Source organism: Mytilus edulis, chromosome 1 (genome assembly GCF_963676685.1).
Source record: "Mytilus edulis chromosome 1, xbMytEdul2.2, whole genome shotgun sequence".
In the NCBI taxonomy this organism is placed as follows: domain Eukaryota; kingdom Metazoa; phylum Mollusca; class Bivalvia; order Mytilida; family Mytilidae; genus Mytilus; species Mytilus edulis.
Genome location: NC_092344.1, coordinates 120,385,195 through 120,397,944, shown reverse-complemented (window position 1 = coordinate 120,397,944; position 12,750 = coordinate 120,385,195). Strand labels below are relative to the sequence as shown.

General features: G+C 32.9%; 2 protein-coding genes across 3 annotated transcripts in view; one reads left to right on the top strand and one right to left on the bottom strand.

Moving 5' to 3' along the window:
• Positions 1-4,573, bottom strand: part of LOC139503787 (kinesin-like protein KIF2A) — a 56,451-nt gene extending 51,878 nt beyond the window's left edge. Inside the window, exons 1-2 of the mRNA XM_071293692.1 lie at positions 4,394-4,573; positions 935-1,029 (exon numbers count right to left, since the gene is read on the bottom strand). Coding sequence (XP_071149793.1) covers positions 935-1,029; positions 4,394-4,451 — 153 coding nt within the window. The 5' untranslated portion in view covers positions 4,452-4,573. The remainder of the gene's footprint in view (positions 1-934; positions 1,030-4,393) is intronic.
• LOC139503788 (peptidyl-prolyl cis-trans isomerase G-like) lies at positions 1,216-11,896 on the top strand. Of its 2 annotated transcripts, none has more exons than XM_071293708.1 (4): positions 1,216-1,372; positions 9,735-10,606; positions 10,972-11,123; positions 11,523-11,896. In XM_071293708.1, exons 2-4 carry the CDS (start codon positions 9,745-9,747, stop codon positions 11,781-11,783), a joined length of 1,275 nt encoding a protein of 424 aa, XP_071149809.1. In that variant the 5' UTR covers positions 1,216-1,372; positions 9,735-9,744; the 3' UTR covers positions 11,784-11,896. The 2 variants fall into 2 exon arrangements, with proteins under 2 accessions (XP_071149809.1, XP_071149820.1); XM_071293719.1 differs by having other exon boundaries at positions 1,219-1,386.
• The last annotated feature ends 854 nt before the right edge of the window (positions 11,897-12,750 follow it).

Sequence of the window (12,750 nt, the reverse complement as noted above, 5' to 3'; positions counted from 1 at the left end):
AATGAAGATGATTCTATGGATTGACCTTCTTCGTGACCTTAAAAAGTGGTGATTCTGTTGTTAAAAGATCTTTAATATAGATCTTGAAACCCTGACAGTTCTTTTATTTTTTTAGTACTATGTGTGTTTTTCAATAATGACTGTGATATACATTGTTTATGTTTGTGTTTGCCATTGATTCCATGTTTTTTTCCCTTTCTTACCTTTGAATTTTGTTCAACTGCCTTTAGTTACTTGATGCTCTATGTTTCAATGTAAAAAATTTACCTTTTTTATCAAGAAAACTAGTATGTATGCTTTGGTTCATTCAACATCATGCATTTTGAATATAACCCTCCCCCTTTTTGTCTTGGTCCTATACGATTTAAAAATTAAATACAAATTAGCCTCCGTATCAATAAGATATGATTTGTTCAATTTAATAAGGGTAATTGTACCGAATACTTGGTTATTTTTTCTTTTTTCTGTATATATGTGTGAAACAAAATTTTTGATATACTCTTAAATAAGACCCCTTTTAACCCCTTTTGGACACTTTTTCAAAAGTCTAACACCTCTTAAAATATTCTTCAGACATTACTCTTTAGACTTATACTAAAAAATTGCGGTACCCGGGGGTGTAACACAGAACTGTAATTTTGCCTTACCAGCTGATGGACTAATACTCAATTCAATGAATTGTCGGTTGTGCCATTTTGATTTAAATTCATCCTTTTTCTTTTTTTAAACTATATAGAAAAATGTCTTTATAGACTAGTGTTTCAAACATCAACTGTTGCTGATTATTAGTCTTATTTTATCATTATTTGTATGATGTATATCATATAATTTGTAAATAAATTTGAAAACTTTAATAAATTAATTATTGTTATCTAAAGTGTTAGGATTAGACAGTTTAGAATGAATTTTCTGAGAGTTGTACTTAATATCCTACTTCTTTTCCTTTAGTTTCTCCTTTCTCAAACCATTCTACAGTGACACTCTTAGATTCTGGATTGGTTCCACTGATAACTGCTGAATGTATTCTTCCTGTAAAAATACATCAATTAAAAAGTATGTAATGCATTTTTATATTTTACACTTCAATTTTTTGTATATTAGAATATTAAACTATTATGACTATCACACAATTTGTGGTAATAAACAGCTGTTTTAAATTTTCAGTTAATTATCAATAAATTGTTTGTGTAATCAATCACATGTCAATCAACAACAAGTGTCATATAATTATATAATAACAAAGGCATGTCATGTGTGACAATAAACTTCAAAATGTACTGTAAAACTGTTGGAATTGTATGGTAATTGTCAAAATAACTGCAAGCTGATATAATTCTTGGAAAGGGAGAAGAGAAAATTCATTTCAAGATAGGTATAAATTAAAACGTATGTTTAACAGTGTATTTTAAATTAACATTATAAATTTCATGTACATGTCATGCATGTGTATAGGAACAGACATAACATATAGATTTTTTTGGCACTTCAGTTTCCTTTTAAAATACATTGAATACAAATACAACTAATTCTACAAATAATACAATTCAAAGCATTAGTTATAGGCACTGGGTACGGTTACATGGAAATGTAACAATAATAAAAAATATTATTGTTACATTGGAGACGAATTGACGGAATGCAAAGTTGGGTAAGGAACCGATTAATTACGAATGTAACAATAATTATTTAGGCTACGGTTACATTGCGTTATTGTTACATGAAAAACAGCAATGTACGCTAGATTTATTAAAATTAAATCTTCTATATAGTTTTGTTGCTTAATTCATTCATGTCTACTAAATAATACTTGTTATAATAATAAATAATAAATATTATTATTCAACAAATGGTGTTTAAATAGTTTTAGGTATTAATGGATTTGATGTTCTTAAAGATACTACTTCAAATTAGTAGTGCCAAAGGTGAAAAATATAGTTCAATGGTTTGTTGTTGAAAACTCGGGCTGAGAAAACTTCACTTTTAAGTATTTAACTGCACACCTACTTGTATTACTGTCATTATACTTTGAACAAAAGATGAAGAGATTCCTATTACCAATTTTGTTTGGGTGAAAAATTTTAAACTTGCATGGGATGCGTTTGAAACGAAACTGAAACAATATCAAGACACAAATTTCATACAGCTATACAGACGCACAAACCAAAAATTGATACATCAAAAGTAAAGTTTGCTAACTGTGAACTTACACTGTGAACTTCTGTATACATGTATAAAATTGAGAATGAAAATGGGGAATGTGTCAAAGCGACAACAACCCGAACATAGAACAGACAACAGCTGAAGGTCACCAATGGGTCTTCAATGTAGCGAGAAACTCTCGCACCCGTAGGAGGTGTCCTTCAGCCTGTCCCTAAACAAATATGTATACTAGTTCAGTGATAACGGACGTCATACTAAACTATGAATTTTACACAAGAAACTAACATTAAAAAATCATGCTACAAGACTAACAAACGCCATGCAAAGGCTCCTGACTTGAGAAAGCTCAAAATTGCAACGGTTAAACATGTTTATGAGATCTTAACCCTCCCCTATACCTCTAGCCAATGTAGAAAAAAAACAAACGCACAACACTACGCATAGTAAAACTCAGTTTAAGAGATGTCCGAAACCGATTTCAGAATCCATGTAGGACGTACTATAAAAAAAAAATGTATGTTATACTTGTATGTATTGTAAATATAAGATAATGTCTTCAACTTTTATTATTTAGTACATATTACTAGTCCATTCCGGCGAACATTGCTGTTTTTCATGTAACAATAACGCAATGTACATGTAACAGTAGCCTCAATAAATATTGTTACATTCGTAATTAATTGGTTCCTTATCCAACCATACATTCCGGCATTTAAATATTTTTCTCACACCGGTCAGGAAATGTGAAAATAGCACAAAAATTAGAGAAAAGTAGATTTATAGTATTTGAATGCGAAAATATTTTTACACTTTCAAAATTTAAGTGACGAAATTGATTTGAAATACTTTTGTCTATGTGAAAACTGTTTCGTAAATTACGAAAAAAGTTGAGGACGAGCAAAATCAAAACATGGACATATGCAATCTAATTAAAAACCGATCTCTCATCGCTCCTGTTTCTGATATGTTGCGTGGGAGATCTAACGAAACCCGCTTTGAGGTCACATGTGAGTGACCTCGTAGGTGTGTCTTTTTCGACCAATGAAATTGAGTCTTCCACGATCTTGGAAGTTTAACGTAAGGCAAAGGGATGTAACTCATTTTATTTACGACGAAATCGTCAGTCATAATAATTCATAAACTTTTTTGATTGGCTTATTAATAGGTCGTCAACTCATTTGCATATCTTTATAAATTCATGACTTTTAGTTCACTCACATGTGACCTCAAAGCCGGTTTCGTTAGATCTCCCATGCGACATATCAGAAACAGAAGCGATGAGAGATCGGTTTTTAATTAGATTGTGGACATATGTGTCCCTCCGGCAGCAAGAGGGTTAATGCGTGTGGAATGCGTAATTTTTCCTTTTGGGATAAATTATCTTCTGTCAGCAGTGTCATTCATGCATAGGTAGTTATTAAAGTAAGAATACTGATTTTGTTCATAGTTGATCTGGTTACAACTCCAAACAGAGTTTCAGTGGCAGACGAAGAAAATTTACGAATAAAAGATGTTTGACACGCTTTTTGGAATACAGAATTTGTAGTCCGAGATTACTCTGACGTCCAACAGCTGTTTTGCCAGACAAGCTGGGGCCGTGGGACGTCAGAGCTCGTCCCATATCAAAAAGTGGATATTTGCCCACCCAAAATAGATGCGCTGCTTCGTCGCTTCTGATGCCGACTGACGGCCTTGGAATTATATAAATCGGGCATCAATCTGTTCATTTTTCATTTATCTCTACATTTATGTAAGTTTCACCTACCTGTCAACCTTTATTTTTCCATATTTTAACAGTTTTCACAGTGACCCATCGATTTCGGCATTTTGACTTTTTATTTATTTTGGGTGGGCAAAGAATAAACATATTTAATGCAAGACATGGATCGCTTATCTCTAAGAGAGATGCACAACTGTGATAGTCGAGTTTGGCATATTTATACCCCTTTTATACTGCTAGTATTTCAAACTCCTGTGATAATAACTCATTTGGCAATATATAATTTTATGTTTTCTGAAATACTGTCCATATCCAAGGTTTTTCTGGGAGTTTGGGGGAATTGATGTACCACAGCCTCTCAAAGTGAAAACAAGACACTGAATCACTATTAGTCATCCAAAAAAATAGTTTTTAAAATTTTGGTTAAGTTTACAAAAGTTTTAGTGACCAGGACCAGTCATAAATAGTTATTTATTAGCAACCGATTGGGGTCATATTATATTGATTGTTTACCGTCAGTCCTCTGTATGTCGACATTAACACCGACTTTCAATTTTCCCATTTCATCCATGGCTAGTTCACGCTCATATATTATCCAAGAAAGATTTTAAATTAAATCAAAATTTCATATTTTTTTCAGGTCATCCGTTAAAAAATTTGAAAGGCATGTACGCATGCGCATTGTTTTGGTACAATTGTACATCCGGTAAAGGCACAAACAGAACGATCGCACACGGGCTGTTCTATGTATCAATGTTATAAAACACATCTTGATATAATTGATCGTTTATTTAAAAAAAAAAAACATGTTTAAAACTAGAACTTAGAATCTTGTGTCTGGATTTCTCAATAAAATTTGAACTATAAACTTTAGGTTATTCAAGATACATCTACAAAATAAAAACAGGCAGTCTACAAATCGCCCCACACCAAATCGCCCCACTTTTTCACCAACTCGCCCCACTATTAAAAAAAATTAAAAAAATCGCCCCAACCTGGTTAACCAACTCGCCCTACTTTTTAAAAAAATCGCCTCACTTGTGAAAAGGGTTAAATCTAGTTAATTTTTCCCCTGTCAACTCGCCCCACTTATCATGAAAAAAGGAAAATTCTACTTCTATATATATATATATGTAATTTTCAGGTCTACCAACTAGCCGCAGAATACAAAAAAAAAAAACGAAATTTATTAAACTTTTTTAACATTCTTAAAATATAATTGCACTTACATTTTTGTATCAATATTGGAGAATAACTTTATACTTTTCAGCTTAGTTATTTGTATAACAATTGAAAAGAAACCTGTTAATTGTATCATAATCATACTATTGATGCGTGATTAACATTTATATATAACTTTATTGCAAAAACAGAGTTTTTAACAGCAATTTGATTTTATAGCACTTTGCTTTGGTGTTCAAAGGTATTGACGTGGGCAGGGACAAAGATATACAACGGGATTGCATCTTTTTTATAAGTGGTTTATCTATTTGTCATGAGTGGGGTCAGTTGACAGACCTTATTTCAGCGGGATTTTAACCCTTTTCATAAAGGGACCATGTTATTATAACTATTTGCAACGGGAGTTTGCCCTTTTCATAAGTGGGGCGAGCTGGTAAACAAGAGTGGGGCGGTTTTTTAGAAAGTGGGGCGAGTTTGTGAAAAAGTGGGGCGATTAGGTGTGGATTCATCTATAATACTAAAATTACGAGGTCCAATTTGTCAGCCGTCATCACGTAAAAACGACGAATAAAAGAATTCAACTTTATATATAACTAATATAGTACAAAGGTGTAGATTAAAAATTACACCACTCCAGGTCCTTTTGTTTTCCACGTAATTAATATTGCCAATAATTAAGAGGTTCCGGGTCGAGTCCGATACCGATACCAATAGTATATTCACCTGTTACCGATTACCTTATCTGTACGTTCCGCATCTGACAGGCGCACCACCAAACGGTGTATTCAGGATTAATATGCTATATACACGGGTCATAACCACAGGATTGACACTACTAAATTGTCAAATGGTTACCTATTGTAATATTTTAATCAGTAAGACTTTCTAAGATAACAAAACGAATACTAAAAATCTGGACTAAAAATAAGGCGTATAGGTACAGTTTTCAATTTGTTAGCGGGCATGACGTAAAACAGCAATCGAATCAAAGAATTCAACTTTATTTATAACTAATATAGGACAATGCTGTTGATTAAAAAAATACTCCATTCCAAGACCTTTTGTTTTCCAAATAATTAATATTACCAATAATTGATAAGTTCCAGTTCGACAGGTTCAAACAGAAAGATTTGAAAGCAGAGAAAACTGTGTATCTTATAATCGGCATGACTATATCAGATGACAATACTAATACAAAAATAAGGCTTCAGCCTTGCGCATAGTTATTTACTTTAATTCAGTCCCGGACCCGCGATATCACGGGTGTGTTCTAGTATCTTTATAAATAAACGTGAATGACTGAAAATGATATAACAGGTGCCAATTAGGTACCCTGAATTAAGCTGCAAGAATAGTTATTACTATCAAAATTAATTTATCCGTATGTCAACATACAATGAGACCAACAGAGATATGTTAAAGAAGTCATTAAACTCAATTAACACATGGCAACAATGAGACCAACAGAGATATGTTAAAGAAGTCATTAAGTTATAGTTATTGACCAAGCAAGTCGGTATATGCCATTTAATCTGCACAGCATGAGATGACCAAATAACCCGAACGACGTAGGAGTTCGGGTTATTGGGTCATCTCGTGCTGTGCAGATTAAATTACATATGCCGATTTGATTGGCCAATAACTGTTTTAACACATGACGCAATCAATTTACGTGAACGTTTTAGAAATGTGGACGTTATTCCGCAATCCACTGATCCTAGGAAAGTTTCTTGTAGGGGAAATACGACTTTGGTAAGTTTAAAATTAATATTTTTTTTGATATTTAGACTCATTCTAAAATTGCGATGTAATGGTGTATTTATTTTTATCGTTTCCGTTAAATTTATTCCCAATTTTTATTTAATTGGTGACGATTAAGACTTTGACATATTGTGTACTTTCAAATTGGTGTATGAAAAGAAAAATAACTGCAAGGGTTATTGAGTTTAAATTAGATTAATTGCTTTTGAATTTCTTTCCCTCAATGATATGCTTAGAGAAAAAAAAAACCGAGGAAGATTTTATATTTTCTAAATTTTAAATGTTAAATAAACAGAAAATATATTTCTCTTTTAAAACATTTACCCCCCCCCCCCCCCCCCAAACCAATTTCCTTTTTATCTACTGTATTACTTTTTAAGACACGTCCATCTAAATAAAGTCTGATTGATCTCCAGCTAACCAGCTAATCCCCGTTTTGAAACTAACTTAAATATGATCCTCATTAAATTCGATCCAAAAATAGTCCTTTTATAGGAATAGCTATCCAAAAAGTCGTTATAATTCCATTGAGTCTGAAACTAATCCTAATCAGATTTCTTTTATTCGGATATTCTAAGATACATTTCTTTTTTGGCAGAAATTACCAAAAATTGTTTTAACTATCTTTCTAACTTTAAAACACTGATTTAGATTTACGTTGTACACAAAATATAATAAAATAGTTTATGTCCCAGCTTAGATAAAAAAAAAAAAAAAGGAACGAGAAACCTTTCGTTTTCCTATTTTGAAACTACGATGTTTGTACGAAGTTCAACTTTGTCGTAATTTCAAGGCAGATAGCGGATTCGGGGGTGGGGGCGAACAGGTCTTTAACCCTTGGATTGGACAAAGTATCGTGTTTTAGCTTAAAATCGTCAATTTTGTCTTTAGTCTCGCTACACTCGGTGATATTTTTTTTAATTTGATAGAATAACGCCCCTTTTAAAATCCAGGAACCGCCCCTTAAGATAAAAATAGATTTGAACTGTGCAGTATATCTGAGGTAGTTAATGCACACCTTTGCTGTGCATTATCCAGATTATAACACTGTAAGAACAAAGAGATTTAACTCTTGCCATGTGTTAAACTCAATTAACACATGGCAAGAGTAAAATCTCTTTGTTCTTACTGTGCTATAATCTGGATAATGCACAGCAAAGGTGTGCATTAACTACCTCAGATATACTGCACAGTTCAAATCTATTTTTACCTTAAGGGGCGGTTCCTAATTTTACTAAAAACAATATTGACGATTTTAAGGCAAACACGATAATTTGTCCAATCCTTGGGTGAACGACATGTTCGTCCCCACCCCCGAATCCACCATCTGCCTTGAAATTACGACAAAACTGAACTTTGTACAAACATCGTAGTTTCAGAATAGGAAAAAAGAAAGGTTTCTCATTCCTTTTTTCATCTTAGTTTGAACATAAAATGTTTAAGTATTATATTTTGCGTACAACTTAAAACTTAAATTAGTGTTTTAAAGTCAGAAAGAAAGTTAAAACAATTTTTGGTAACTTCCGCCAAAAAAGAAATGTATCTAAGAATATCCGAATAAAAGAAATCTGATTTGGACTAGTTTTAGATTCAATGGAATTTATAACGACTTCTTGAATATCTATTCCCCATATTTTTGGATCGAATTTGAAGGGGGTCATATTTAAGTTTGTTTTAAAACAGGGAGATTAGCTAGAGATCAATCAGACTTCATTTAGATGGACTTGTCAGTAGATACAAATAATTTGGGGGAGGGGGAGTAAAAGATTGGAAAGAGAAAAGTATTTTCTGTTTATTAAACATTTAAAATTTAAAATATAACATCTAATTCTTCCTCGGTTTATCTTTCTCTATTAAAAAAAATGGTAATAGATTTAATTGAAACATTAAAAAAAAAAATCTACCATTAAATTGCAATTTTACAATAAGTCTAAACCTAAAAAAAAGTTATCAATTTAAAACTTACCAATGCAAGTCGTATTTTCCCCTTTCTTTACCCTACAATAAACTTTCCTAGGATCCGTGGATTGAGGAATATCGTCCACAAGTAAAACGTTCACGTAAATTAATGACGTCATGTGTTAAAACAGTTATTGGCCAATCAAATCGGTATATAGAATTTAATCTGCACGCGCTCAGGATGACCCTTTAACCCGAACTCCTACGTCGTTCGGGTTAATAAGGGTCACCTGAGCTGTGCAGATTAAATTCTATATACCGACTTGCTTGGTCAATAACTATAACTTAATAAATGTTTTATTAAAATTGGACATTTGAAATTAAGTTTTATTCCATCTGCTGATGCCGCAAACAAATAATTAATTTGCAATGTTTGATACCGTCCTTTACAAGATAACCAATATGGTCCTAGCTTTGAAAACAATCAAATAATTAGTGAAATGACAGACGGCGAAGTTGTTTTGAGCTTGGACATCGAATAATGAACTCACAATGTCTCAAGCCATTGACTTAATTACTCTTAAAGCTTTGTATCGAACAGTGTCATATAGGGACATATATATATGCCAGTTTGAGAGGGAAAGAATAGAAGTCGATAAATTTGAGAGGATTAATAATACATCATTTAAGGTTTGTTTGAGGAATATGAAAAGTTTAAATAGATATAAACAAAAATTGCCAGATGACTTCTTTTTATCGTTATACGGTTAATATCACAATTTAGACTGCTCAGACTGAACAGTCAATTGATTTTCATTTTTTTTAACAGACGTAGGCATTTGCTACATCAGCTACCACATTAAAAGATTCATAATAACCGGGAACAGGAGCATCAAGAGACTTAATTAATTGTCGAATTGACTGATACTATGCAACAAAACATGATATGAATTAAACACGTTTTTTCATCTTTTACCTGAATATCTGTATAATTTTTTATCTTTGTTTACAGTAAATAAAGAATGGAACCACATGAAGGGAAAAAGCATAATACCACAGGGAAACGAGAAAACTCATATTCTGTCGAGGTTTATAATCCGGCCAAAAGGCATAGGAAAGACCAAAAGGAACAGATCCGACATCAAAGACATGAAAGGTCAGAAGGACGAAACAGCTGGGCAGGCTTTGAAGACAGTCAAAACTCAGGGAGAACAGAAAGATCCAACAGTTGGTCTGCTTATGTAGACATTCAGTCATTCAAAAGTATAAAAAGACGCGACAGCTGGTCAAGCAATGAAGACAGTCAAACACATAAAAGACACGACAGCTACTCATCCATTAGAAACAACCATAACACTAGGGATATAGAAACAGATACCACAAGGTCAACACATAAAGCCAAACAAGCACTTAGAAGTCCAGAAAGATATGGTAGCTGGCCAACCAGCAAAGATGGTCGGTCACGTAAAAGATCAGACAGAGGTGACAGCTGGTCAGCAAGTGAATACAACGACACACGTAGAAGTTCTAACAAACGTGACAGCTGGACATCTAGTAAAGACAGACATACAACAAGAAGTTCTGTAGGACGCGACAGTTGGTCACCTATTACAGACATAAAGCCAACTAAGAGGATAGAAAGACGTGACTACAACTTGTCAGACAACAATAGAAACTCGTCCAGTTCGAGAACATTAAAACGTCATAGCTGGCCAACCAGTAAAGACAACCAGACATCAAGAAGATATGACACGGCGAATGACAGAGAATTTGAATTCTTTTGGAAATCACATTCTCCGTACAGTCAGTGGTATCTAAGTAACTTCACAGTCGATGGAATCACGTTTAATTGCACGGAACAATTCATGATGTATAGTAAAGCAAGTAAGTTACAAACATAAACCAATACAACTATTTTACCCACACGTTCATCAATTAATATTGGCAGATGCCAACAGTATAATATTCTGAATTTTTAAAACTTTTATCAGACATGTTCCTACAGATGAACAAACTTTCTATAGAAGATTTTCGTCTTCTCGTAAGTACATCTTGTAATTTGTTTTGATGTAGATCACAAGTGCAATTTAAAAAAAATTAAAACAGTGAAAATCACACGAAAGAAATTAAGGTTATTACTACTAGCAAGGAGGTTATATGAGCTCATATAACCTCCTTGCTACTAGTATGTATATATGATTTTTGCAAATTAAATGAATTAAACTGATCAATAAAAACATTTTTTTCAGAATTGTTCAAAGATAAAGAAACAGCATCTGAGATTCTAGCAGAACACGAACCCCGTGAACATAAGAGACTGGGCCGTCAGGTGAAAAACTTCGACCAGAGCACATGGGATGACAACTGTATGGATATAGTTATTCGTGGGAACAAAGCCAAGGTAATATAGTTTATTGTTTTAGTGATCTGGTTAAATATACTAACAAACATGATTAAAAGAGGGACGAACGATACCAAAGGGACAGTCAAACTCTGCTGCATATGAAGAAAAATATTTATGTGCAAGTTAATTAAGGTGCATGAACCAATACATTATTTTCACAAACTCTTTTTAAATGATCGAGTACAGTCTATTTTTATATTCATGTTATCCTGTTTTAATACTATAATATTCTAGTTACTAGTATCAAGAATTTTGGGAACTACCTTTATCCCGGAATTTGTGGATTTCCTTTATCTTGTGTACTATTCAAGTTATAAAACATCTCGTCGTCCTTACTTTGATAGTAATTTTTAAAATTTAAATAACAGCGTTATACATTTTCTTTTTTTATTACAGTTCGAACAGAATGAAGACCTTATGAAAACTATCTTAAAAACGTTTCCCAAAACTCTAGCTGAGGCCAGCCCATTTGATACGATATGGGGTATAGGGCTATCAGCCGACGACCCTAGAGCTTTGAATAAAGAAACTTGGAAAGGAAAGAACTTACTTGGACATGCCCTGACAAAAATCAGGGATAGGTTTGTGGAAAAGAAAGAGAAGGTAAAACGACAGAAAAAGAAAGCAGAAAAAAAAACAGCAAAACAAAAAGAATAAGGAAGAAAATAAGAGAATAAGACGCTAATTTCACAATTTTAGGAGTCGATTTCATTGTACAAATTCCTATATTTATTGTCTGCAAATGCATTTGTTCTCATATTTAAAAATGTAGTGCTTGAATTATACATTCACAATACAATTTGTAAATAAAATGATATTCTTATTCTAGAATTAAAAAAAAATAATGTTTGTGTATCTTGAAGCAGTTGCATTGGTTTTCGCGACATGGATTTTTCTAATCTAGACCTCATCTGACTTTGTAACGATAGAATTCTGTTAGAATGTTTATACTAATACGGATTTTTCTTAACTTCTACAACCTGTTTGAACTAAATGTTGATAAAATTAGCACCAACGTCTCTAAACTCTTAACCAAGAACAACTAAGAATTACCCAGGAACTCTTATCACGAATAAACAAGATGTTGGAATAATTACAGAAGAAAACTATAAAAAAAAACCTGAAAAAACTTGTCTCTTTTAACAGATGGATATTCGTGAAATCAGATTTTTCAATTGTATAATCCCGAGAGCTAACATCACTTTGTGCATACCAGAAAGGCTATCTTAGAACATGGTTCCAATTTGTAAAGCTTAACACATCAGTGCAACCAATGAATATGACACACATGAAACAAATATTCCCACCGGCCGTTAGCAATCAATACTGTTAACCACGCGAAACCAATGAAATTAACACACAAAATGAGAAAACAGTTCGTTCCGTTATCAACCAATTCTTTGAACCACACGAAACCAATGAAATTAACACACAAAATGAGAAAACGGTTCGTTCCGTTATCAACCAAATCTTTGAACCACACGAAACCAATGAAATTAACACACAAAATGAGAAAACAGTTCGTTCCGTTATCAACCAATTCTTTGAACCACACGAAACCAATGAAATTAACACACAAAATGAGAAAACGGTTCGTTCCGTTATCAACTAATTCTTTGAACCA